This window comes from Rhinolophus sinicus, chromosome 6 (genome assembly GCF_057876585.1).
Source record: "Rhinolophus sinicus isolate RSI-liver-muscle chromosome 6, RSI-T2T, whole genome shotgun sequence".
Taxonomy (NCBI): domain Eukaryota; kingdom Metazoa; phylum Chordata; class Mammalia; order Chiroptera; family Rhinolophidae; genus Rhinolophus; species Rhinolophus sinicus.
Genome location: NC_142506.1, coordinates 32,337,889 through 32,364,864, shown reverse-complemented (window position 1 = coordinate 32,364,864; position 26,976 = coordinate 32,337,889). Strand labels below are relative to the sequence as shown.

The 26,976-nt window shown below is 40.2% G+C and overlaps 1 protein-coding gene across 1 annotated transcript in view; it reads right to left on the bottom strand.

Moving 5' to 3' along the window:
- STK3 (serine/threonine kinase 3) overlaps positions 1–26,976 on the bottom strand; it is a 301,757-nt gene that overhangs the window by 210,451 nt on the left and 64,330 nt on the right. The window contains exons 5-6 of the mRNA XM_019757652.3: positions 5,470–5,634; positions 4,819–4,986 (exon numbers count right to left, since the gene is read on the bottom strand). Coding sequence (XP_019613211.1) covers positions 4,819–4,986; positions 5,470–5,634 — 333 coding nt within the window. The remainder of the gene's footprint in view (positions 1–4,818; positions 4,987–5,469; positions 5,635–26,976) is intronic.

Genomic DNA, 26,976 nt, shown 5'->3' with positions numbered 1-26,976 from the left:
CCAGATGAAATGAAGATACCTGTCCTGCACCCCCCATGTTGAATGCGTGTAAGGAATCTTCCAGAAGCAGTGTCATGCACACACACTAAGATGGCCTAGGTATCTACTGAGCCATATACAGTAGGGAATGGGAGATGGAAGATGTCTAAATGTGCTATGTGTGGTATTACTCTCTCCCCCAGCTACCCAAGCCCACTCTCCCAAAATGTCGCAACCACATTCTATTATTAATTGGGTAAGAAGAAGTTCATGGATTTTTTTTCTAATTAAAAAATGGTTAACTCAGTTTTCACTCCTCAGAGGTAGATGGAACTACCTTTTTTGTATGTCTTTTTTTTCTAATCATGTTGGATTGGGAGTATTCTAAGTATATTGCGAATTACACCATGTGATTGGCAATGGAAGAAAGCTACTGTGGTTTATTTTTCAGTATGCAGCCATAAAGAGTAATTTTTTTCTAATGTCTGTTTTTACCTTGCATGTAATGGAAAATTTATTTCACTAATTAAAATGCTATGCTTCCTAAAAAAAAAAAAAAAAAAAATGGAAGCTAGTTGGAAAAATTAGCAAGGTTCAGGAAAAGGTTCTTCAGAAAATAAAGATAACATCATTTTCAAAAATATCACTCATCAAAAATAACTTTTCCGCATTGAAAATATCTACAGGGTTTCTTTCTTCCTAAGTGGTGTGAGCACACATACACACATACACACCTATTTTAGTCTAAAATAACACCAAATTTACTCAAACAGAAATCGTCACACTGTATAAGTTGAATTTCCAGAAAATTGCTATTTAAATGCCTCCAACTGTCTCTGTAAGTCACCTTTGACAGAAATCTTCCCAAAATATACTATATGCTTGTACATCTTATTTTGAAAAGGTAATAAACATTCAATATTACATTTGTGTAAAAGTTTTCAGTTTGAGTTTTATTTTCTTCAGTCTATGTCAAGATCTCAGCAGTCCCTTTATCTGCTGGCCTTAGTCTGACTCAAATAGTTCTCTCCTTCCCGTCACTATGCTGAGTAACCAGTAACCAAACACATAAGCTTATAAAACAAAACAAAAGCAAAACTGTATTAAGAATCAACAGAGTCTTAGTGATGTCTAAAGGAATAAAGTGCTTGGGTTTGGTGGAGGAATATAGTGATAGATATTTAGGAAAACGATACTATTCACTCATTTCCTGATTTCTTTTTTTGTACTTATATTTCCTGAAGAGCTGAGAAGACTGATCTTCACAGAAGTATGTGGTTAACTGAATTCAAATCAAATTTTTTAAATCTTTTATTTACTTAACTGACCAAAATTAATTCGGTTGCTTCATATTTAATTTTTTAAAATAAATTGGGTTTTGATAAAATTTGTTTCACTTAACTTTTTGAGCAGATTTACTTCTATTTGCCATTACTCATTAATTTTAATCTAACAGCTGGATATAAATGTATAAGCACATTTTCATCCCTTCGTTTACAAAGCTTTACATGCTTTAATGTATACTTCATCATTGTCCTTTACTACACAGGTAATTATTACTATCTACCACAATAAAGATTTGGTTTGCATACACTACAACTTTCTCTTAAAAAATAAGAGAGAACTGTATCAAAACTAATAAATTTAATTCATCCCTTATCATCAAATCCAGTGTTTTTAATATCTCCTTTTATTAGGAAACTCCTCCTTGAATATCTCTAAATATCTCTTATTCTCTCAGGAATGATTAAAGAAAGTACCAATTTTTGACAAAAATGATAAACTAAAGCATGTAAAACAAATGACCTCAGCCTTAACACCTTCAAAAAACTCATTCTCAATTGACTGCCAAGTTCCAATTTAATATAATTACTATCATTTTCTAATTTAGTACCACCTTTAGATTCTTCACATCCCTCAGGCTATGACACTCAAAATATATGTCTTTCAAAAAGCTTAATCAGGAAAAACCACAATATTAATTTGTGACTATTTAGGCAGGAGCAATTCCATTCTAAATTATCCAAGCTTGACGCATCTCTTCTTGCCCCTAATTCTTGCTGGCTTAAGCAAGCATGTGTCTCAAGCAGGCCTGGAATCCGGGCATACTAAAAGTGTGGTATGTCTGAGAAAGTGACTGAGAAACCAACTCCCAGTTCATTCAGTCTAGGAGTCAGCATCACTGTTCTGGAGTTGTTCCTATTTATATGCATCTAGAGGGCAGGCACAGTGGAAAGAGGCATATGCCTGTAAGAATACCCAAAGGGAATTTCAGGCAGACCAGGTAGAATCTTACTCCAATCAGGCAATATCAATAATAGCTGGACACTGCTTCCCGGTGTATGGAGGCTAGGGAAGGTGGACCCCCACATGCTTAGTGTCCTGTTCTAGATAGACGTCTATTTGCAGTAAATTGTATAATATCCTTTACTTATATTAAAATAACTAGCTTTCTTTGCCTCCATCTGTTGTAGTGATCTTTCCATCGATCACATATTCATTCCATTGTGACAACTTTGTAGACTGTTAGTTATCTCATAAGTCTATATTGCTACCAAAAAATAGGTAGGGAAAAAAACACAAAAATTAAATCTGTCTATATGTCCAACTACTCTAGAACAAACTTAGAAGGTTCGTATTTTAAATTAATAATTATAATAACAACATTAGATGGTTTGTAGATTTCTTATTTTTGCTAGCCACTGCTCCATTTGCATACAGTTGAGATACACAGTTGACTCTTGAACAACACAGGATTGAAGCATGTGGGTTCACTTACACACAGATTTTTTTTCAATAAATAAAATATATTTTCTCTTCCTTATGATTTTCTTAACATTTTCTTTTATCTAGCTTACTTTATTGTAAGAATACAGTATGTAATATATATAACATGAAATTTGAGCTTTCAAGTGAAGATTCAAATTTGGGGAAACTTGTATCTGCACATGATCTTGATAGTTTCCCAATACTTGAAGTTGGTACTCTAATTTGTAAGGTAGTTAACAAACATGAGAAAAATTAAATAATAACAATTTAAATAGCAACTTAAAATCATATTGTGTTTGCAAATGTATAAAGCAACACTTAATAAACTACCCAAAGAACTGTGGAGTCAAGAATTGCATATACACAAATTGTGAGGGAAAAGAGAAATCTACTTAGGTCATAGCTATTAAGGAAGGCTCTATCTAGAAATAAAAACTGAGCTGGGACTTGAAAAATGGGTAGAATTAGATTGGTATAAAAAAGCAAGCAAAGCATCCTATAGATTGGTAGAAAAAAGTGAGCAAGTCATCCTAGAAAGTCAAATTTTAAATAGATAGAATTTTAAAGAGAAATACTATATTTATATTTAAGTATATTTTTACCACTTCACATGTGTTAATTCAAACTGTCAAGTGATATTTTAAGATCCTGGAATGTAGGGGCCATGTATTACAATTCTTTGCTATCTGCAAGAGAGACTATTTGATGGAAAACTAAGATTTACACAAGGAGGAAGCAGACAGCAATAATCCAAGTCCTGGGTTAAACCTCAGTTCTGGCCCTCAGCTAGATTGCCGTGGATAATTTAGTTTACCTCACTAACTCAAACTCTAATACACCCAGTTTGAGGATCACCCTAAAAACATTCTGACTAAAAGTAACAAAGATAACTAGGAATCAGAGAAGAAATGAAAATCTGTGTTGCTGATTTTATGCTGAACTTGTTACTTTTCATTTTTCAAACAAATAATTCATGTTATTTTTATTTTTCACTTTAGCAAAAGGAATTTATATGCACAAGAAGATGATAACATATGCTACACAACTGTATTACTCAAATAATTCTCTTTAAAGTGGCAAGCAGATTTAATATTTTCAGTATAGTACACTGTTACCTATAGTATTGAAATTCAATCCACAAGAGCATGTAACATCAAAAATAATCCCAATTTATTCTTCAGATATTCTAAAGTACTGCATTATTTTTCCTCCCATCTACTTACTTAGCACATTTCTCCAGTCGCCCTAACACCCCCTCCCAGCCCTCCCCTCCCCTCCCCTTCTCTTCTCTTCCCTCTCTTCTCCATTCATTCCTATATCCTTTCTCGTTGAGGTGACTATAGCCACTAGAGGGCAATAAGTTTACAAAGATAAATATACTTATCTATAATGAATTGAGATTCTCATACTAATAAACCTAAAACCTATATCCCCACAAACCCTAAAGTATAGGCAATTAGACTTCAATATGAAAAGTATATACTTCAAATTCAAAACTTATCCTGGAAAAGGAATTCACAGAAGCATATAATAACGTTCAAAAAAGGAATTCCATTTTCTCACTAAGCACTAACTTAGTAACATTAATTGCTTACAAGTACATAGAATATTAGAAATCAAGATTTCTTACTTAGCCTCAGACAAGAGAAGAAAAAGGGAAAAAACAAAAGCACAAAAAAGGTAGAATTTGCAGGGTGGGCAGAAAAGAAAGCATTGTTTCCTTCAACACTTCCACTGTCACACTCAGAAAACGATGACATGAAGAATACAGTGGGCTTACCAGCGCTTTCTTCTATTAAAAGCAAGGGAAATTTTTACAGGTATTTTGGCGGGGGAGGAAAACCGTGACTGCAGAGAGAAATATAGCCTTCACTTCTTTTCTCACAATTAAGGATGGGAGTTGGAAAAAAGTGAACAGTCACTAATCCTTGCCAAATAATTTTACTAGTTTTTGCACAGAACCCAAATTCGAACAAACTTATTTAATTTGCTTTATATTTACTTACACTGACATTACAAAACGGCAACACTTATCTCATCGACATTTTTAGCAAACTATCCTTTTCTTACCCTCATTGGATGTATATCAGCATACGGAGGTTTTCCTTCAGCCATCTCTATAGAGGTAATGCCAAGGGACCAGATGTCAGCCACACAGTTGTAGCCTATTTCTTGAATTACCTCAGGAGCCATCCAAAATGGAGTTCCTATCACAGTATTGCGTTTTGCCATCGTATCCTGCAAAAACATTACACTGACATAAACACTACTATATAAACACTAAGAAATCTGTTTGCCAGCATAGTCTTTAAAATATATATATGTATGTATGTATGTATTTATGAAACTGTCAAATACTACTGATTACATATGAAATTGACTATTTTTCTGAAATTTCAAGTAGTTATGACATGACGTATTTAGCAATTTTGAATTTTGAAATAACCGAGAGTCCATAAGTAACTTATCGCCACTACTATCATTAAAGATAGTCATTAAAAACAGTACTATAACAATGAAAGTTACAAAAATGAACCAATGCAGCTTTCCTCTTAAATTGCAAATAAAAGCAATAAATAATACTCAAATTATGGCCCCTTCTCCCCAAGAGCAATAAAGTTATGCATTTCTTTCCATACCCCCCAAAAAAGTTATTAAAGTCTAGTCACAATCAAACCTGGACATATAAGCCAAAAGTATTTTCAAAATTATTATACTTACTGTTAATTGACCAGCCACGCCAAAATCTGCCAATTTTGCATGTCCTTCTGTATTAAGGAGAATATTTCCAGCTTTTATATCTCTGTGTATTTTTCTCATGAAGTGTAAATATTCTAGTCCTTTCAAAGTAGATTTAAGAATAGTTGCAATTTCATCTTCCGTTAACTGGAAAGAAATATTTTAAAAACTAGATTCAAATACCATCTTAGATAAACTCTTACAAGAGAGTACTGGTATAACAAGCATTTCTTTCTAATGACCATCAAACCTCTAGGAACAGCTAAAAAGTAAAGAACTGAGGACTTCTTTTTCCCCTATAAATACTTTGTCACTCTTATTACAAACTTTACTGATGAAAGAAAATTTCATTAAATTTCTCCTTTCTTTAAAATTTTAAATGTCAATCGTAAAGCATGTAACATATCCCGAGTATCAACATGACCCTAAGAAATCCACATCTTCTAATACTGAGGTAGCAAAATTGCAGCTATCTGTCCCGAAAAAGTAAATTCAGACTGTCTTCCCTGTGATGCCTCCCATTCTTGAAGAAAATAAAAACCAACAGTTTTACATGCTAAAGAGGAAAGGAGGAGGGGTGGCTTGCCCAGAGTCCCCTGCATGAAGCACCAATAACACTCCGCCTGCCTCTATCCAGGTCATTCCTCACCCACACAAGCTCTGGATTTCTGGCCCTAATAATGAGAACGGAACTGATATATGAAAATGTCAGAGAAAGACTAGGAAAATAGAAACACAAACAAAGGAAGTTCTTGCAAAGAGGTTCAGTAACTTCCTTCTTTTCACACACAAGTGAGATGGAATCAAGATGTGACTCCTGTATGATCATATCCACTATCGTATACTGCCTATCTTGACAAACCTTGTTAAAAATTATTAAAGCCACTATTTTTATTGAAAACATCCTCTTAGTTTTTAAATGCATCCAAGTGATATCAAAAGCTCAGAATAATAAAACCTACTTCTCACTACAAGCACAAAACCTACTTCTCACTACAAGCACAACCAGCAAATATAACCCAAATAAGTAAGCTTAGGATAGAAGGAAAATCTCAATTTATATAAAGATAAAGGACACTGTTCTAGAGGAAGGGGGAAAGAAGTTCAAATGCTCAACAGTGGGATAATAAATAGAAACATATAGTGGAAATTAAAAAGATAAAAATATAAAGATTCTGTAGAATGTGACACTAACAACGGGAAGAAGCTTCTACTTCCAGCAACCCCACAGTGGTTCATGTTTCATTAAGAAACAACTTGGGGGACAAGTTGGATAGTCACATGCAAAAAAGAAAGAAGTAGTTGGACCTCTACCTCATACCATATATAAAAATTTACTCACAATGTATCAACAACTTAAATATGAGTTAAAACCATAAAATTCTTAGACAAAAAAAATCAGGGTAAACTTCATGATTGTGGGTTTGGCAATGGATCATTAGATATGACATCAGAAGTACAAGAAACAAGTGTCAAATTGATAAATTGGACTTCATCAAAATTTATAAAGTTTTTGTGTGTTAAAAAACACTATTAAGAAAGTGAAATAACCTACAGAATGGAAGAAAATATTTGCAAATCTTACATCTGATAAAGGGTCTAGTATCTAGAATATATAAAGAACTCTTCCAACTCAACAACAAAAAGACAATCCAATTTAAACATGGGCAAAGGACTTGAATAGACATTTCTCTAAAGAAGATATACAAATGGCCACATATGAAAAGATAGATGTTCACCATCCTCACCATTTGCCATTAGGAAATGCAAATCAAAACTACAACAAGGTACCACTTCACACCCCCTAGGACGGCTATATTTAAAAAAAGAGAAAACAACAATGCTAGCAAGGATGTCAAGAAATTAGAACTCATTGCTGGTGGGATGCAAAGTGATGCAGCCACTGTGGAAAACAACATTTAGTTCCTCAAAACATTTTTAAAAAGTTAAACATAGAATTACCATTTGACCCAACTACTCTATTCCTAGGTATATACTGAAAAAAACTGAAAAATAGTACTCAAAACAAATCTATGTACATGAATGTTCATACCAGTACTATTCCCAATGCTCAAAAGGTTGAAACAACCAAAATGGCTATCAACGGATGAATGGATAAACAAATAATATACACATACAGTAGAATACTATTCAGCCATAAAAAAGGAATAAAGTGCTGACATGTGCCACAATGAGGACGGACTTCAAAAACATTATGCTACGAGAAAGAAGCCAGCCATAGAAGGGCATGTATTGTATGATTCAATTTATATGAAATATTCAGAACAGGTAAGTCTACAGAGAGAGAAAGCAGAGTGGTGGTTGCCAGGGCTGGGGAAATGAGGAGCACTGCTTAAAGGGTGTGGGGGTGATGAAAATATTTTGGACCTAGATAGAGGTGGTGATTATACAACATTATGAATACATTAATATCACTGAATTGCTTGCTTTTAAATGGTTAATGTCGTTATATGAATTTCACCTCAATTTTTTAAAAGCCCTGACCATATAATATTTCTAAGCAAATTGGAAGATGTTTTACATTTGTGCATGGCATCGATATATAATGTCATACACATATTGTACATGTCTTTTTGTATGCAGTAATCTTGAATAATGTGTTGGCTTTGCGTAAATTTTCTTTCTTCATCAAAAACAAACAAACAACTTGGAACTCCTTCCCCTGACCTCTGAAGTACCAACTTTCCCTAACCCTTTCCAAATTAAAAGACCCTAAGACTATTCTAAGCCATCCCTTAGTTGCACATTCCTCAGTGAAAGTCTAAGAGCCTTACTTACTTGATAAATGCACTCTAGTGCAAGATACCTGATCCAGAATGCCACTTACCCATTCATTAAATATTTATCAAGCACTAACTACAAGTCAGGAATTACACTAGTTGCTGGGGATACAGTAGTGAATAAAACAAGAAGTGTTCTTGCTCTCATGGAGTTTATATTCTATAGAGGAAGGGGTAATTTGATAATTTGATAGAAAACAGTGTACTACAAGAAAATGTCAGTGGCAATTGCTATGAGGACAATAAAATAGAGAGCTACTGAGAGAATTACTGAGCAAGGCTCTTTAGAGTAAACATCAAAAAGAAGCCGGAGACACTTTTTGCTGAGGTCCAAATGACATAAGGAAGCCAACCATGTGACTGGCTATCTGGACACACAGCATTCCACACAAAGGAAACAAAAGATAAAAACACTGATTCAAGAAGAAGCCTCCCACATTTGAGGTCAAGAAGGAACTAAAGTGTAGCGAGTCAAGAGACTAGTTCTAGATAAGATCTGAGTGACAGGCAAGGGCCAGATTATATAATGCTTTACAAAAGGCCATTTCTAGATTATGTAGAAATTCTAGTACTTTCAGAATTTATTCTCTGCCTTTTACCACATGGTCTGACTTGGTACACAGAAAGCAAGCACTATGATCTAAAGCTGTACCTTCCAATACAGTAGCTCCCAAGCACCTGAAACACAGGTAGTCCAAATTGAGATACACTATAAATGTAAAATATACACTAAAGGTCAAGGCTTAATACAAAAAAAGAGAATGTAAGATATCTCATTAATAATTTCCATATTGATTCCACTTTAAAATGATAATTATATTTTTATTTTAAAACTTGTTAATAATTAGCACAACAAATATTAATAGTAATAAAATACTGTTATTAAATATATATTAAAAATATTTTTATTTTTAAATGTGGTTACCAGGAAATTTAAAATTATATATGTGGCTTAGTCTATGTTTCTATTGGACAACACTGCACCAAAAAGAGGGTCCACAAATGCAGGGATCTTTGTTTTGTTCATATCTGCAATGCTTGGAACCATGCCTGGCATATAGTTAGCACTCGATAAATAATTAATGAATATAGACTTGTAGTTAAAAAAAGAGAGAAGATACCACATCTGGTGTTCCCAATCTTTCTAAATTAATAAAACAACCAAGGAGGGGGACGAGGAGGTAGGAGTGTTGTTCACGGCCACCACATTGTAGCTGTGCAAGGCGGTGGTACTGTCATAAAGGCCTTGGTTTTCTCTCCTCTCCCCTCCCCAATCCCCACTCTGAGTGTAAAAATTAAAGAGGTTGGGGGCATTACAAAAGAAGCACCAGTCCATAAAACTGTGTCATGTTTAATTACTTCAGTGCTGACATTTTCAGTTATCTAGACTTCAAGTTTTATCCTCTTAACATTCCACTATTTCCAACCTGTAAGTTGCTAATCCTTCATTAACTCCTTGATTTGTTATCTCTGCTGCTGTGCCTATATTTCAGAGCCGTACTAGAGCAAGTTCAGAATTAAATGGACGCACTATATTTCAGGGTCTCAGGACCTGTTTGATTTCAGTGTTGTAAAGCATGTGCCACTGGACAAATCCACAACAAGACTAAAGGAAGATTTGACAAAGGTATACTGTTTCATGAACTCTGGCTTTGCTACATGATTTCAAAGGTTCATTCCAACTCTATGATTCTATATTAACAAAAGACCCTCAGAGTCTTTCTTAACACCTAAATAAATTCACAATAATGTGGACATCCATTGCGGGCACAGAGCCCCAGAAAGCAGTTTCCAGGCTCTCGGCCTCACGTGGAAAGGTGCTGGCTCGGGTAGTAGATGGCCGTCAGTGTGGCTAATTGACCATCAGCTGTTACCAGTTAGCCAATTAGCCACTGATATAACTGCCGTGGCTGCGATGGTTGGGGAGCTAGGAGTCAAGTCGAGGGAGTGAGTCGGTCGGTTGGCAGGCAGAGAAGCGGACAGCGGGTTGCAGGTCGTGTGACTCCAGCCTCCAGTGAGACTATAGTGGTACAAAACCCCTACCTATGGCTCCGTGGGTATTCCTTTTTGACCTAGCCATATCCTGCGTTTTTATGTGGGGAGCGGGACCAGAGGACCCACAGGCCGCCCTACACGACAAATGGCGCAGTGAGCAGGGTCTCCCACATGACAAATGGCACAGTGAGCAGAGTCCCTCGCACGATAAATGGTGCAGCGAGCAGGGTATGGCGCCGGCCAAAACTCTCCGAAGGATGGTGGAGCAGTTTGTGCGTGTGAAAACGCAGTCTCGGGAAGCCCATGAGGAGCCGCACCAGAGATAGGGAGCGCAGTCTGCCTGGGAGAGACGTGACCCCTCAGTGAATCGGTGGCCCTCTCGAGCTTCCGGATGGCATGCCACCCTGTTGGCCATAGCAGGCATCACTGGCTCTTTGGTAAGCTCCGAGGGTTGCGGACATCTTACACCAAAGCCTCCACCCACTCAGACACCTGGCATGGTGTTGTGCGGGAGACCCTGCTTGCTGCGCCATTTGTCGTGCGCGGAGGCCTTCTCGCCGCACCATCTTTCAGGCGGGGCGGCCTGCGGGGTCTCTGCTCCCGCTCCCCACACAAGAACACAGGATATGGTGAGGCCGAAAGGAACACCCACGGAGCCATAGGTAGGGGAGTCATACCACTATAGTCTCACTGGAGGCTGGGCCCACTGGACGCCAACCTGCCGTCCCCTTTCCGCCAACCGACAGACCGACGACTCTCCTCCACTATCTCGACTCTGTTCCTCTCTCTCGGCTCTCCTCTTCCGCTCTCCTCGGCCCTCCTCTTCCACTCTCTTCGGCTCTGCTCGGCTCCTCGGCAATCCTTCGTAGCCGCAGCAGTTATACCAGCGGCCAATCGGCTAACCGGCCACAGCCGACGGCCAATCAGCCACAGCCGACGGCCATTCACCACCCGAGCCAGCATCCTTCCACGTGAGGCCGAGAGCCTGTAAACTACTTTCTGGGGCTCTGTCCCCACACATGGCAAGCAAGATTCCGAACAGGTAGGAATGGCATCTGACTCTGGGCAGGAGGACGTGTGGCTCCCACACTGTGTGGTGCCTGGTGGCCACTGTTCTCAGGAGTTGGACCCCCAAGGAGGGGTGGGAGGACATGGCTGGCTCTCTGGCCAGCGTGGAGAGGGCCCTGCAGGCTCTGGCCGAGTGGTTGTGGGAGGAGGCGAAGGCTACAGCCGGCTGCATGGGCTGGATGTTCCTCACGGCCTTGATTCTCAATACGGAAAGTGCACTTAATGAAATGGCCCAGGTGCTGGACCAGGTGTCCCGATTGGATGCACTGGAAGCTCGGGTCCACCTGTTAGAAGAGGGGCCCCAAGGTGGAGACTCTGAGGCAGAGGCGGAGGAAGCGAGTGGAGACAATGTAGCTCCCAAACCCCAAGCCCGGCCAATCTTGAAGCAAAGGGTAAAATGTGAGCAACCTTTGGGCCCCGGGGACGTTGCTGCCGGCAACCCAGCTGTGACTGAGTTCACGACCTACACCCCTTACACTCCCACTGAGTTGCAGGAGCTGGGGAGGTGGTACAGACGGCACCCTGGAGAGCCAGTCTTGGCTTGGCTATTACGTTTATGGGATGAGGGAGCAGACATTCTCTGCTCCCCAGGAGAGATGGAAAAGCTAGCCTTTGTGACAGTGTATCCGTCCCTGCGACAAAGGTTACAGAACTGCCATAAGTTGGCCCCAAACCAGGGCAACCACTCTCTAATGGAGTGGCTCACTGCTGCGGTACGCACAGTATGGGGACAGGCTGGCGAGCTGCCAGACACCGTGAGTCAATGGCAGTCATATACGGAACTTACTCAAATCATCCGTGAAATGGGTATGAGACATGCTATGTTCAACCCTAATATGCAGGGGCCGGATGACCAGCTTTTTACAGCCAGCATGAGAGATCTGGTTTTGGATATTGCACCTGCGAGTGCTTTTCGATCCTTGGTCGCCATTCTTATGCCCTATGCGGGGCAGCGGATTCATGAAGTTACAATTGCCATGGCCACCCTAGGGGATGTTGAAAGCCGGAGGCAAAGGAAGTTAAGACAGGAGGTCCACGCAGTCGAGACCTGGAAGCCCAAATCAAAAGTAAAGGGGTGAGGTCGTGGGCCTGAGAGAGTTAACATGCGCACAGATGTGGCGTAATCTCGTGGCAGCAGGGGTCGATAGGAAGAAAATATACCGACAACCCAATGCACTATTGTTGGAACTTTGGAAACAGTTGCGTCCAGAACAGCAATTCCAGAGAAACCTAAAGAAGTCTGGGAAAGCGCGACCCATTTCCCTCCAGGACTTCATGCGGCCGTGTGAGGCCGACTCCTTTCAGCTTGATTAGGGGTGGGGCCAAGGACCCGGTCAGAGGGGACGAGCAGGGACCGGAGGCCCCATGTGGAACTGTCCATACATTGGTCCCCTTCTAATGTGCAGAGGGTTTTGGCCCTAGTTGACACTGGTGCAGACTGCAGTCTTGTCTATGGGAACCCAGAACTGTTCCCTGGACCAGCAATCTGCATTGATGGCTACGGGGGAAAGACTGTGACTGTGAAAGCTATTTCCTTACCACTGGGTATAGGAAGGCTTCCCCCTCATACCTACAAGGTTTATGTCTGCCCCATTCTGGCGTATATTCTAGGGGTGGACGTGCTACATGGCCTCAGCTTACAGACGTCGGTAGGAGAGTTCCGTCTCCGGATCCGGGTGGTGAAAGCAGTGACACGCGGGCATGCTCACCACCCTCCTCAAGTGTTGCCACAGCCCTGGCGCGTGGTTATAGTGTGACAGTACCGCCTGCCAGGAGGGCAGGAGATTGGTCGTACAATATTGGAATTGGAGAAGGCACGTATTGCGAGGTCAATGCACAGTCCCTTTAACTCCCCAGTAAGGCCTGTCAAGAAGCGAGATGGCACCTGGCGAATGACTGTGGACTATAGGCAGTTAAATAAGGTGACGACACCTTTGCACGTGGCAGTACCTTCAATTCATGATTTGATGGATCGTCTGTCCACCTGGGAACGTATCACTACGTAGTGGACTTGGCCAATGCTTTTTTCTCCATTGACATTGCACCCGAGTGTCAAGAGCAGTTTGCTTTTACAAGTCCTTCCGCAAAGATACTTGCACAGCCCCACTATCTGCCATGGGCTCGTAGCCCAGGATTTGGCACAGTGGGATCACCCGTCCTCTGTGGCCTTGTTTCATTATGCCGATGATATTTTATTAACATCTGATTCTCTTTCAGATATAGAGCAAGCAGCTCCCTCTCTTCTCCGCCACCTGAAGTCACATGGCTGGGCGGTGAATGAGGAAAAGGTCCAAGGCCCTGGCTTATCCATCAAGTTTTTGGGTGTTGTGTGGTCAGGTAAGACAAAGGTCATACCTGAGGCAATTATTGACAAAATACAAGCCTTTTCCCAGCCGACCAAAGTCTCCCAACTGCAGAAGTATATGGGTCTGCTAGGATATTGGCGGGCGTTTGTACCCCATTTAGCACAAATGGCAAGGCCCTTGTACAATATGATAAAAAAGGAGGCTTCGTGGGATTGGACAGAGGCTATAGAGCAAGGCTTAGTGGACCCCGGCCACCCATTTGAACTTGATGTTCACGTAACCCAAGAGGGGTATGGTTGGGGCCTCTGGCAACAGCAGGGGCGTCTCCGGTTGCCAGTGGGATTTTGGTCCCAATTATGGAAGGGAGTGGAGGTTCGCTACTCTCTAATAGAGAAACAGCTGGCTGCTGTGTATGCAGCCCTAGTGGCCACGGAAGTCATCACAGGAATGGCACGCGTGTTGGTTCGAACAACCTATCCCGTCCAGGGGTGGGTCTGTACGTGGACCCAGGGACCCAAAACGGGGGTGGCACAGACCACCACGCTCACCAAGTGGGGTGCCTACTTGGAGCAATGTAGCACCCTTAGTTCAAGCCCTTTGAGCACAGAGCTACAACAGGTCCTGGGGCCTGTGGAGCTTGTAGCCCAGGCTGAGCCAAGCGCTCTGCCTAGAGGGGAGGACTTGGAGCCCTCGCCCTACAAAGAAGGACAGTCCCCAGTACCTGAGGATGCCTGGTTTACCGATGGTTCTAGCTGAGGGGCTGCAGCTGTTTGGACAGCTATTGGTGTGCAGCCCAAAACAGACAGCATTTGGTTTGATAATGGGATGGGCCAGAGTAGCCAGTGAGCTGATCTACGGGCTGTGTGGATGGTAATCAGCCACGAGCCCGGGCCCCTAGTTATTTGCACTGACAGCTGGGCGGTGTTCCAGGGCCTAACATTGTGGCTCCATACATGGAAACACCAAAACTGGTTGGTAGGACACCGTCCACTGTGGGGTCAAGCCATGTGGCAGGACCTCTGGGACCTAGGGCAAAGAATGGAGGTGACCCTAATGCATGTCACAGGTCACTCCACCTTAGTGTCCCCAGGTAATGATGAAGCAGATGCCCTAGCACGGGTTCGATGGTTAGAACGGGCTCCGGTCACTGATGTGGCCCATTGGCTGCATAGGAAATTGCAGCACGCTGGAAGCTGAACCATGTGGCAGGTGAGCAGACGCTGGGGCCTGCCTTTGAAATGGCAGGAGATAGGAGATGCCTGCTATGACTGTGCTGTCTGTGCCCAGGACAGACCCCAAAGGCGGAGGCTCCCCTGGGTGACACAGCAGATTACGCGAGGGTGCCCCTCACTAGCTGGCAAGTGGATTACACTGGACCTTTGCCTAAGGCCCACAATGTTATGTATGTGTTCACAGCAGTGGACACTGTTACGGGGTTGATGTTTGCTTGGCCGTGTCCGGCTGCGGATCAGCGGCATACAGTGGTCACTCTTACACAGCTGTGCGCCCTCTATAGGCGCCCCCAAGTTATTGAAAGTGACGGGTACCCATTTTACAGGGCAAGAAGTGCAGCGCTGGGGTGCCAGGATGGATGTACAATGGTTGTTTCATACCCTGTATAACCCACTAGCAGCTGGCATGATTGAACGCGACAACAGCCTTCTGAAGCAAGGCCTCCGGGTGTCAAAACACCCTCCCACGATGCATGACTGGGCCTCGCGTCTATGGGACGTCTTGAGAATCCTGAATGAGAGACCACGGAAGGGAGGGCCTGCACCAGTAGAAGCTCTGCTACATGGAACGGCCACTCCCATTCAATTACAAGTTACCACAAGTGAGGCTCTGTTAAAGCCAGGCTACGGCAGGAATGGAAACATTTTGCTGCCAGCATCCACATGCTTGAAAACAAGGGAACGGCAGCAATGGACTTGGCCCTGGCAGGTCAAAAGCCCCCACTGTCAGTGGTTGGGTCTGATAGACCCATGGGGGGCCGGTTTGACTCATGATTTGCAAGTGACGCCAGGGGTGGTGGCTGAGTGGCCACAAGTGACTGTAGTATACGGAGGTCCCAATACCAGGATGATTTTTGTGGGGAACTTATGTGCTCTCATATGGCCTATTATGGGGTCTCCTGTTCTGTTACATGTTGAAACTATGCAAGGAATGCCAAACAATGCCATAAAGGTCTGGTACCACAAACCGGGAAAGGTGCCAGTGGCAGTGACCCTCCTTTCCGAGGACAAAAAGCTAGCATGTATCCTCCCAGGTGGAAGGGATTTGCCATTGTTGGTTCCTAAGACTACTGTTTCTTTCCGTCCGTAGGTGCCTGTAGGCAAATATGGCACTCGCAGAAGATGCTTGTCACGTAAATTTTGAGGCGAGACCCTGTAGGGGTGGAGTGTGGGGACAGAGCCCCAGAGAGCAGTTTCCAGCTCTCGGCCTCACGTGGAAAGGTGCTGACTCAGGTAATAGATGGCTGTCAGCTGTGGCTAATTGACCATCAGCTGTTACCAGTTAGCCAATTAGCCAGATATAACTGCCCTGGCTGCGCTGGTTGGGGAGAGAGTCGGGATTCGAGTCGAGGGAGTGAGTCGGTAGGTTTGCAGGCAGAGAAGCAGGGCCGGTTGCAGGTCATGTGACTCCAGCCTCCAGTGAGACTATAGTGCCACCAGTGAGACTATATAGTGGTACAACTCCCCTACCTATGGCTCCGTGGGTGTTCCTTTTTGGCCTAGCCATATCCTGAGTTCTTACGTGGGGAATGGGACTAGAGGCCCCACAGGCTTCCCCACACGATAAGTGGCGAAGCAAGCAGCGTCTCCCACATGACATCCATTTTTTTATTCTTTCAACAAATACCTACCTCACTGGATCTCTCATACAGATTCTGTTGAAGGTGCTGGGTATACAGTGGTGAGGAAACTGACAGGCCCTGTGGGGACAGAGTCCCAGAGAGCAGTTTCCAGGTTCTAGACCTCACGTGGAAAGGTGCTGGCTCGGGTAGTAGATGGCCATCAGCTGTGACTGGTTGGCCATCAGCTGTAACCAGTTAGCCAATTAGCCAGATATAACTGCCATGGCTGCACTGGTTTGTTGGTTGGCAGGCAGAGAAGTGGACGGAGGATTGCGGATCATGTGGATCCTACTTCCTGCGTCTCACCCAGCCACCAGAGAGACTGGGGTACAGGAAAACCCCTTGTTGGGGTACTGGCAGATGTTTGCTCCCTGTGTCTCCAACCCCGTTGCCAGCGAAAATATAATGGTATGACTCCCCTACCTGTGGTTCTGTTGTTGTTCCTTTTTGGCCTCACCATGTCCTGTAGTTCTTATGTGGGGAACGTGAGCTGAGACCCCCACATGACACCCTGCATGTCAGGCCCAGTCCTATTTGAAGCTTACAATACTTGAGGGCAGAGGCTATATTTGACCCTGAATAATTAAAGGTGGAGAGGGCATACATACCTGAAGCAAATGAGTGAAGTTTGTAAAGTCCCTCTTTATGTTCTTCTCTTTGTAATAAACCCCTCCCCTAACTTCAGGGGGTCACTTCATATCCTGCCCTAATAAAAAATGATGCAATATCCAATCATTCTGTTGAAAGTACACTGATATCTTAAGACGTTTAACCATAGAGCTGGAAGTACTATGAGTGGAGCTGGGCCCCTTGTTAACTCTCTAGTATTGACTTCCTGTTGAACTCTATGGTAACCACCAGGGGGAGGGATGCAATAAAGGGAAGAGCCGTGTTTGGGTCCGCCCCTTTTTCCATGTGGGCAGCCAGAGGTTAGTTCTGTCGCCAGTGTGCTTGCACTCCAGTGGTTCTGTTTCTTTTCTTTTCCTGAATAAACCATTTTCTTTTGGTGGATTATCTGGGAAATTATTTGGCCAGATGACAATTCGTACTAATACATGGATATGTCTTACTTTAAAATTATTTGTGCTATAGTATTATTTTAACAATCCATTTGAATATCAAGCCTCAAATGTGGTATCTGCACTTTAAAAGCCTTTTAACTTCAATGATGAAATGAAAGGTTTCTTTCCCTTAATAAAATCATTTAAACAACAAACAAAAAATATTTTCTATAACAGAGATATAATGTCTTAAGTTTTTATATTACTTTACAATTATAAAGAGTATTTATGTGACTCTCACAACCCAATTAAATAACAGAAACACATTATCATCCCTTTACATAGATGAGGAAACAAATTCAGAGAAATTAAGTGGTTTGTCAAATGTCATACAACTATTAAGTGGCAAAGCCCGCATGTCTTCTGGCTTTACAGTCTATACTTCTATCTGACCAATGTCACAAACATAAATGTATGAATTGGTCTTGATATAAGAAAACAGGGAGTTGCAAGGCTTGTTCCGAGGGTGATATTCAAAGTATTTGACAATCAGTAAAGGGCAATATTTAATCAGAGTAGTCACCAGCCATTATACCAATCAACCTGAATAGCTACCACTGGTTAATAACAGTAAGAATGGATACCAGCCATAAACAAGCAGTAAAACTTAATATCAGACAGTGCCTATGCATCTCAGCATTCAAATTTACATGATTTTAAACTGTGTGCCAGCCAAACAGAACGAATATACCTGTTAATGAACCCTGCAAGTAAGCAGACTCACTTGGTCTGAAAAGTTACCTTAATAGAGGACATTACAGGTGGCTTTAAGTGTATTTTATTGAACACAGATGCTTAATCCCACTAACACAAACATGTAGGTCAATGATTTAAACATTTTAAAGTATTTAAATTAAAATAGAAGAAATCAAAGTATCAAATCAGGAGGCAGGAAGAATAGTTTCTAATAAAAAGAACACAAAGAATTATGATAATTTCTTAGCTTTTTCTACATAAAAACTATAAGCTTAGAAAACTTAGAAAAATATTCACAGAAAATATAAGATATTTAATGTATAGAATTTAGAATATAAAGAGCTCACATAAATCCTCAGAAAAGTAATAAAACCCCAATAAGTAAATAGGCAAAGATATGAACACACAATTCACAAAACTGAAAATAGAGCTGTATCATATATGGAAAATATTAAACTGCACTAATTATCAAAGAAAAGCAATTAAAACAATGAGGTATCAATTATAAAATTATCCCGTGGGTCACGATGCTGCTGACTGGAACAGCATGTGTGTGGCAGACAGTGAGAGTATACACCATGTGTAAAAGTGATTTAAGAATGCAGAATTATTTTCCAAAAAGCCCTAGATAATTCATTCACTGAAATAAAATTCATTGAGCACCTGTTCTACAATAAATTTTTTTTAAGTCTCTAGTAGAGTATTATAAAAAGCAGTTTCAAAGTGAAATGAAACTACAGCTGAGAGCAATTAATTAGGGAAGGAAAGAGGAAGTGGCATTAAAATTAGGCTTTGAATAACAAAAGTAGTTCACTGTCCAGAAAAAGGAAAGATTACCAATAGAGTAATTCAAATAATTAACTGAAGAACACAAATAGAATAGTTATGAAAAGGCACTCAGAAATTAAGTAAGGCCCATTTTCCTTAAAATAAGAAAAATGGTAAAAAGTAATGGGCCACATTTCAGCCTTGTAAGTGCCAAAATGCAGGTAAATTTAGCAAATTTGGAGGAGTAAATGTTTACCTGGTCTCTTTGAGATATCAATGGTATCATATCAAATGAACTCTGGACAAGAGCAATATCTGTATCAACATTTAAGCCACTCTACAAGTATTTTGTGTCACTAATGGAGAAGAATAAGAAAGGAAGGACACAGGAACTTGTGTTGAATACTGTACAATTGGCCTTGATCTAGATGCTTATTTCCTAGCCTTTACACATAAAAACTTTTTTGTTTTAAAGGAAGAAAAGAAAGGAGGGAGGGAGGGAAGGAGGGAAAGAAGGTTTCTTTAGTTATTTGATATTTTCCTAAATAGAGTTTTGTTTACAAACAACCTTTAAATGTTTTAATTCATTTACATATAAACACAGCCAGTTACCAAAAGTGGTCATTTCTATTTGGCAACAGAGAGAACTATTTATACCCAATACTATATAAAATTTAAAGTAGTATCTTTTTCATTTCTATAGTTCAGATTTTTCTCACTTCATACTGACACATATCCAACCATTTCAAAATGGTTAAGTTTATATTGAAAACATTTAGATTAAAAAAAAAAAAAAACACAGAAGGGTAGGCTTTACACAGAAGGAGGTAATGTAAGATTTCAGTTCTAAGATGAAAAACCCTTAGACCCATTCTCAAGCCACAGCTAACACTTCTTTTAATTTTGTCAAGAATCCTTTCCAATGAAGTTTTACCAACTGAGTACTTCATTTGTGGATTTAATTAGGTTACCTTTAATACATTACAGGTTTTATTTTATTTCTGTCACTATACAAATAGGGCAATGTCATTTTAAAATCATTTGAATCACATTTTATAGTCTTAAAAAAAAAAAAGGAAGGTGGGAGAGAGATAATAAACCAAGAATGAAACACTCAGTAATCAGGGATAAAAATGAGGCTTTTATAGCTGAGCTAATACATTAGAAGACGGAAGTCTACATCTGGTTTCAATACTGGTATGAATTCACTAGCAAATTTAAAAAGAATCTCATTGTACAAAAACAAAAAGATGGTTTTGATACGCTTTAGTCCTCTGGTTACTTTTGTTTCTAGAGTTTTATGATTAGTATAATAATATGATACAGTTAATATGTCACTATGTATATGGTTTTGATAAAAATGTGCCCACCAACTTGTCTCAAGGGCACATGCACAATTTTAAAAGACAGATACTGCCCTAATGTTTTTATGCCAGTAAAAACAAATTAAGTGAGGTTTTGTAAATTTATACAAAATTTAAAATTTTTACTTTCTAAAAATGAATCTTTAACAATCTTAGCTAAACTTACCATTAATGTAATTATTTTTGCATATAAAGTAATGCGTTAATTCTATATTTAGTACCTATAAGGAAAAAATTGTGACACATAACAGATAACTATAGATATTTTATTATAAAATTTTAAGTTTCAACTTTCACAGTGACTTTTCATTAAGTCTTAAAAACCATTTGAGCAAAATTCACTGCTGTAATCCTTACAGTCTTTCAAGGCTTGGATTAGATCTCCCTTATTTCAAGAAATCACCCTATATTCCCCAAGTCCGGATTTACCTATCAGTGATGATAATAACATCAACAACAGCTTACATTTTTTAAGTTTTTACTATACCAGCCACATTACAGGTATCATTAAATACCCAAACACAACCGTAGAAGGTCAGCACTAACAAGAATTTACTGAGAGCGTGTTACACTGCCCTTGCCTTCAAGGTACTCCGAATTTAGTGGGAAGGGAAGGGCACAGAAACAAAAAATTACAATACTAAGTGATGCCTGCAACAACAGCATTAGCTCCAGGAACACTCCAGGACATCATTTCCTAAAGTTGATTATGCATCAGAACTGGTACTCTTAAAATAAAATCCAAACCATCTAATTTAACCCTCAAGGCCTTGAATGATACAGTTCCTGCCAGCCTTGATGATCTCACCACATGATTCTCCCTACTCTAAGAAGCCTTCACAGAGGAGGTGACTTTTGAGCTGACTTTTGAAGAATGAACAGAGTTTGTCAGGTGATCAAAGATAGAAGAAAATAGTAGGAATATGTAAAGGCAATGGGCATAACAATATATGAAGTCCAGTACTAGTGGATGATTCTTTGTGTTTGAATGTAATGTGTATGGGAAAATAGTGTAAAATGTGAAAGCAGGTTAGGGCCAAACTCTGCTTTATACACCTACAAATTTTTAAGTAGAAAGATGATAACATGATCATATCTGAACTTTTAGAAGGACAATTCTGACTACTAGTAGACTCTCAGCCAGAAAGTAGAAGTAGGAAGGCAAGCATGGACAATATAATAATAAAATCATTTATAGCAGCAGCAGCTAGCTGTAGTAGTAGTTAAAGGTATGTAACTATTCCTAAAATCTCAATGGAGATTTCTGTGGTGGAATTAATAATAATGAACAACTTTAGCAAATTAGACAAAATTAGGGAAGATGAAGAAGAATCAGAGCATGCAGTGAAGTAGGAAGGCACCGAAAATAAAATCCATTATTTCTTTCGTAATTCTAACTGAAATTACCCCAGCACTAAAAAAAAAAAAAAAAAATCACATATGGCTTACAAAGTACCAGTCAACTAAAAAAGAAAGAAAGAAATGAACATGCTTTCTAACCCAGAAGGTATCCAATGGCCATAACAACACAAGTATGCCAATATATATGTACAAAAGTTTTCTGCAGCTTTAATTACTAAAAAAAAAAAAAAAACTCAAAAGTTAGAACTCATTTTATCCAAAGTACTGAAAAAAATACATTCTGCTACATATAGGTCTGCTACTCACAGACCTATATGTACTGGTATGGGAAGATATGTAAGATATGTCACAAGTTAAAAAAAAAAAAAGGCAAGGTACAGACCACCACATACAGTACGAATCCCTGTGTAAAACAAGATATGCATACATAAAAAGTATAATTAAAACATAAGGTGAGGGCCGGCCCGGTGGCTCAGGCCGTTAGAGCTCCATGCTCCTAACTCCGAAGGCTGCCGGTTCGATTCCCACATGGGCCAGTGGGCTCTCAACCACAAGGTTGCCAGTTCAGCTCCTCGAGTCCCGCAAGGGATGGTGGGCTCTGCCCCTTGCAACTAAGATTGAACACAACACCTTGAGCTGAGCTGCCTCCCGGATGGCTCAGTTGGTTGGAGCACAGCCTCTCAACCACAAGGTTGCTGGTTCAATTCCTCGAGTCCCGCAAGGGATGGTGGGCTGTGCCCCCTGCAACTAGAAAATGGCAACTGGACCTGGAGCTGAGTTGCGCCCTCCACAACTAAGACTGAAAGGACAACAACTTGACTTGGGACAGGGGGTAGGGGGGAAGTCCTGGAAGTACACACTGTCCCCCAATAAAGTCCTGTTCCCCTTCCCCAATAAAATCTTTAAAAAAACGTATTACAGTAAAAGACACATTGCCATTAATCTCCCTCAAAAATACTCCCCCTCATTTCGAACACACTCATCCCATTGTTTTTGCCACTTTCTGAAACAGTTTTGAAGTCCTCTTTCATGAGTGTCTTTAGTTGCATTGTCGTGACTGCCTTGAGGTCAGGAATCGATTCAAAATGTTCATCTTCCATGGTGAACATCTTCTGATATTTTGACTTTGGAGAAGAGCCATAGGTTGCACAGTGCCAGATCCGGTGAATAAAGAGGATGAGGACACACCATAATATTTTCATTTGACAGAAATTGCCATACCAGAAGCGACGTGTGACATAGGGCCTTTTTGGTATGATCAACAAATACAGTGAATGCTTCTGCCGAGTGTCATCCAACAGAAAGGCAGAGATCTTCAATATGGGAAGCAGTACATCAAACCTTAGAACAGTGTGTGACAAGTTTCAAACTATTCGATGCAGTCAGTTGGGTGTGAGCTACGGTTGAGAGAAAGATGCTGGAAATCATCCTCCAGCATGACAACGTTCCGTGTCACACATCGCTTCTGGTAATTTTATTTGGCAATTTCTGTCAAATAAAAACATTACGGTGTGTCCTCATCCACCTTATTCACCGGATCTAGCACCATGTGACTTCCAACCCCCAGAGTCAAAATGATTCAGGACATCGAGGCAGCCACAATAGCCCAACTAGAGGCACTCACAAAAGAGGACTTCCAGAACTGCTTCAGAAAGTGGCAAGAACGATGGGATAAGAGTGTTCAAAGTGGGGGGTGGAGGGGCGACATTATGAAAGGGATTAATGGCAATGTGTCTTTTACTGTAATAAAATTTTTTTATTTAAACATTCACCGTATTGTTTGATCACACCGCGTATGTGCTGAAAGAACCCACAAGAAACTGTTAACTGACACTGCCTCAAGGAAGTAAAATTGAGAAATGAGTGAGGAGACACAAAGTTCCTCTTCTCCACCATTTGGAATTTTTACAATGCGCTCATGTTGCTTTTTTCCCCCCTTAATTTATATAATTAAAAGGGGAAGAGATTCATACATCTGGGCAAATGTATAGAGAATTGTGTGAAACAATTTAAATGACTTCCATCTAAAATTATTAAAATTAGAGATCTGCCACACCTAAGGAGCTAAATTATTTCTAGCTAAGGAGCTAGAAAATCAAATTACACGCATTTCTTGATTTCCTAAGATTAAACAGGACTTTACTAGATAAGACAAAATGAACTTTTAATGTTTTTCTAATACTAGAGAACATCCACTATTTCAACAAATATCATAAAATTCTTAAATCACTAGTAATTAAAAACTAAATACCATTTTTTAAAGTTTTTGCTTTAATAGTAATAAAACAGCAATTTACATTTATATTGAACTTTACATATTACAAAATGTTCTGATACTCATTATCTGTGCTCCTCACAAGAAAACAATGAGGTAGGTAAGGCAACTAATACATATTAGGTCCATTTCAGGATGAGGCATCTAAAGTTCAGAGGAATTACACAGCGTATCCAGAGTCACAATGCTAGTAAGTTAACAACCCACGACTGGTGCTTGGTCTTCTGGTTCCACATCCACAAGTCTTTCCACTAAAACCAAATCGCTCCCAATAACCATTGTCATGGTGTGCAAAGGATCAGGCTTCTGACAGGGAGGCAGGGCTCACCATAGATCTGGCAGTGACGGGCAGTCTGCCAGGAGAAGAATGTACAAAACAAAAATAAAGTGTATGAAGGTGGGCCTGACTGACGAAAGGGAAATAGAACTGGGAGAAATGCCAAGAAGAATAGCAACTAAGGTGAAGCCTGGGCAGCTTACCAACAGGGGAAGCCAAGGAAATACCTCTGTAAGCTTAATTTACTTAGTTAAGGCAGAAGAGAAAGTCTATTGGAGAGACTAGGTTGTAATGTGGAAAAATCATAGAGAAAAGTGTTTATAATCCAATCAAAAGGTTTAGAAAAGATGTAATGGAGTGTGGTGTGGATGATGTATTTAATCAGAGATTAAGATGTGGCACACGATTGCTATGAAAAATTCTAAGAGATTGATCCTATGGTGCATGGTCCTGCTAATGCTGTGGCTTGGAACCTTAAGCGGCGTGTGTGAAATATACTTAGAACTCAGTCTCACTCTGTGGGAGACACCAAATAAGGAGCAAGAATTACTTTCCACACAAAAGGACTCATTCTCCTAAGGTTCTAGTACAGCACTGAACAGTACTTCCTACTCAGGGTGAGAAAATACTTGTAAGAGAAGGGGCCACGGACACCAGAGCTTATGCCAGGATGAGGCCTCCCTGGTGGAAAGCAACCATGGGTCTTTAATCCAGATGAGCAGACTTTCCAGGAGAATTCTTACAGCCAATATTTACTGCTTACATAACAGAAACAGGTTCCTTGAGAAACATCAACATTATTGTCCCTTACTGTAATAGAAAAAAGAAAGGATTGAGGACTCAACAGTTTTGACTCCCAATGTCACCAGATACCTCTTCAAACATTTAACATTTATTTTGGGAGAGTAACATTAGAGATTTGTTTAATGTGATCTATTCCTAATATATTTTGTTTTCTTTTGATTTGAGGTTTAGTAAATATATAGAAATAGCTGTTATTTTTTATTTTTTGCCATTATAACACCCATTCACCCTTCTCCTGCTAACATATTCTAATTTCCCTTTAGGAAATCACTGTATCCTCAGACCATGTATTTCTAGCAGTCACCTCCATCCTAGCTCCAGGTTAGCTATATGACCTAGATCTAAGGCAATTTCCACATCACAGCCCAATGGACACACCAATTTGCTCAGAGAAAGGCATGTGACCCATTCAGAAGCAGTGAGGTACAAGACTGCTGGATTTCAACTAGAAAAGTATAACCCAGGTAGCTGCTGGCAGCCATCTTGTAACTATAAAACAAGAGTCTGGGAGAGTGGAAGCAATACAGAGGCATCAGAGCAAGATGAATGCAAGTAATTCACCCTGAATCAAGCCATGCATGATACTAGTTCTGCAACGATTTTTGGTATGTGAGCAAATAAATCCTCTTTTTGGGTTAAGCCAGTTTAGGGTGGGTTATCTGTAACTTAAAATCAAGAGTTGAAAGTGATGCAATAAACTTGAAGTTGATACCAAAAAGTGGGAAAGTTCCTGAAAAAGAGGTTTGTATAAAGTACAAACCACTAACCAACTCTAGAAATGCTAGAAGTTATTCCAGATATTTAACAGTGTGAGATCTCTGAAGCTGATTGCTGTTTTCTGCCCCCAAACAAAAGGAGTACACTAATTGGAGGCAGGGGAAGTCTTTTAAAAGAAGCATGTAGACTTTATTAAAGTCTCCTGTTTGCCCTCATTTTCCTAGGACTACCTCCCCCAGCTAATAAATATTTATTCCAAATTATTAATATTGCATTTAGATTTATTTTACAGAACTCCTCAAATGTTTCAGTTTCCATTAGTTTTTATGACATACAAACAAAGGTGACCAAAACCCCTTGCTAAAAATCAATGATTTAAGAGAAACTTGAGGAGTTAAGTAGCAAGCTCTGAAATACCTAAATCTCAAAAGTAATACTTAAGCTTATATGTAAGACTTTATCTGAACATTCATCAAGCCTCAGATTCCAATTTCTTTACAACCAAAATTTCTCCCGCTCTTACTCCTTCTCTCTTGGGAAAACGAATACATACATTTAATGGGGCTCTCAGGTACTCAACATTAGAAAAACACTGGGAAAAACAGCAGGGCAACTCAATAACTCCCTCCTACCGCTCACCACTCTATCTCATCCCACCTAAAAAAGGAGGCTTGAGAGTATAAAATAGCCACGGTTTTAAACAATAAAAAATTTATGGGATTCTTCCAGAAAAACACAAATCTGCTCAATACAAAGTACATACATTAGGAAACATAACTAGAATAGTTTAGCCATTATTATATACAAAAGGGCAGAGAGAGGTTGTCTTTCATGAAATCTGGATTGCAGATGTCTGGCAAAAAAAAAAAAAAGATTAATAATCTATCACAAAGTCCCACAACTAGTGATTCAAAATGAAAGCTTTCACTACTTACACCATATGTAAATATACATATATACATGCTGCTTATAATCCCTTGATCTGAAGAGAAAGAGAACTGATACTCTACTGTGAAAATGGTCAGTGGGCAGACATTTTAAAATCCTTTCCCACATGAAAAGATTCCTGAAAAAGAGATCAGAAGACAACAAAAAAGCACTCAATATATATGGAGCTGTAAATCCTGTATGAACTAGTATC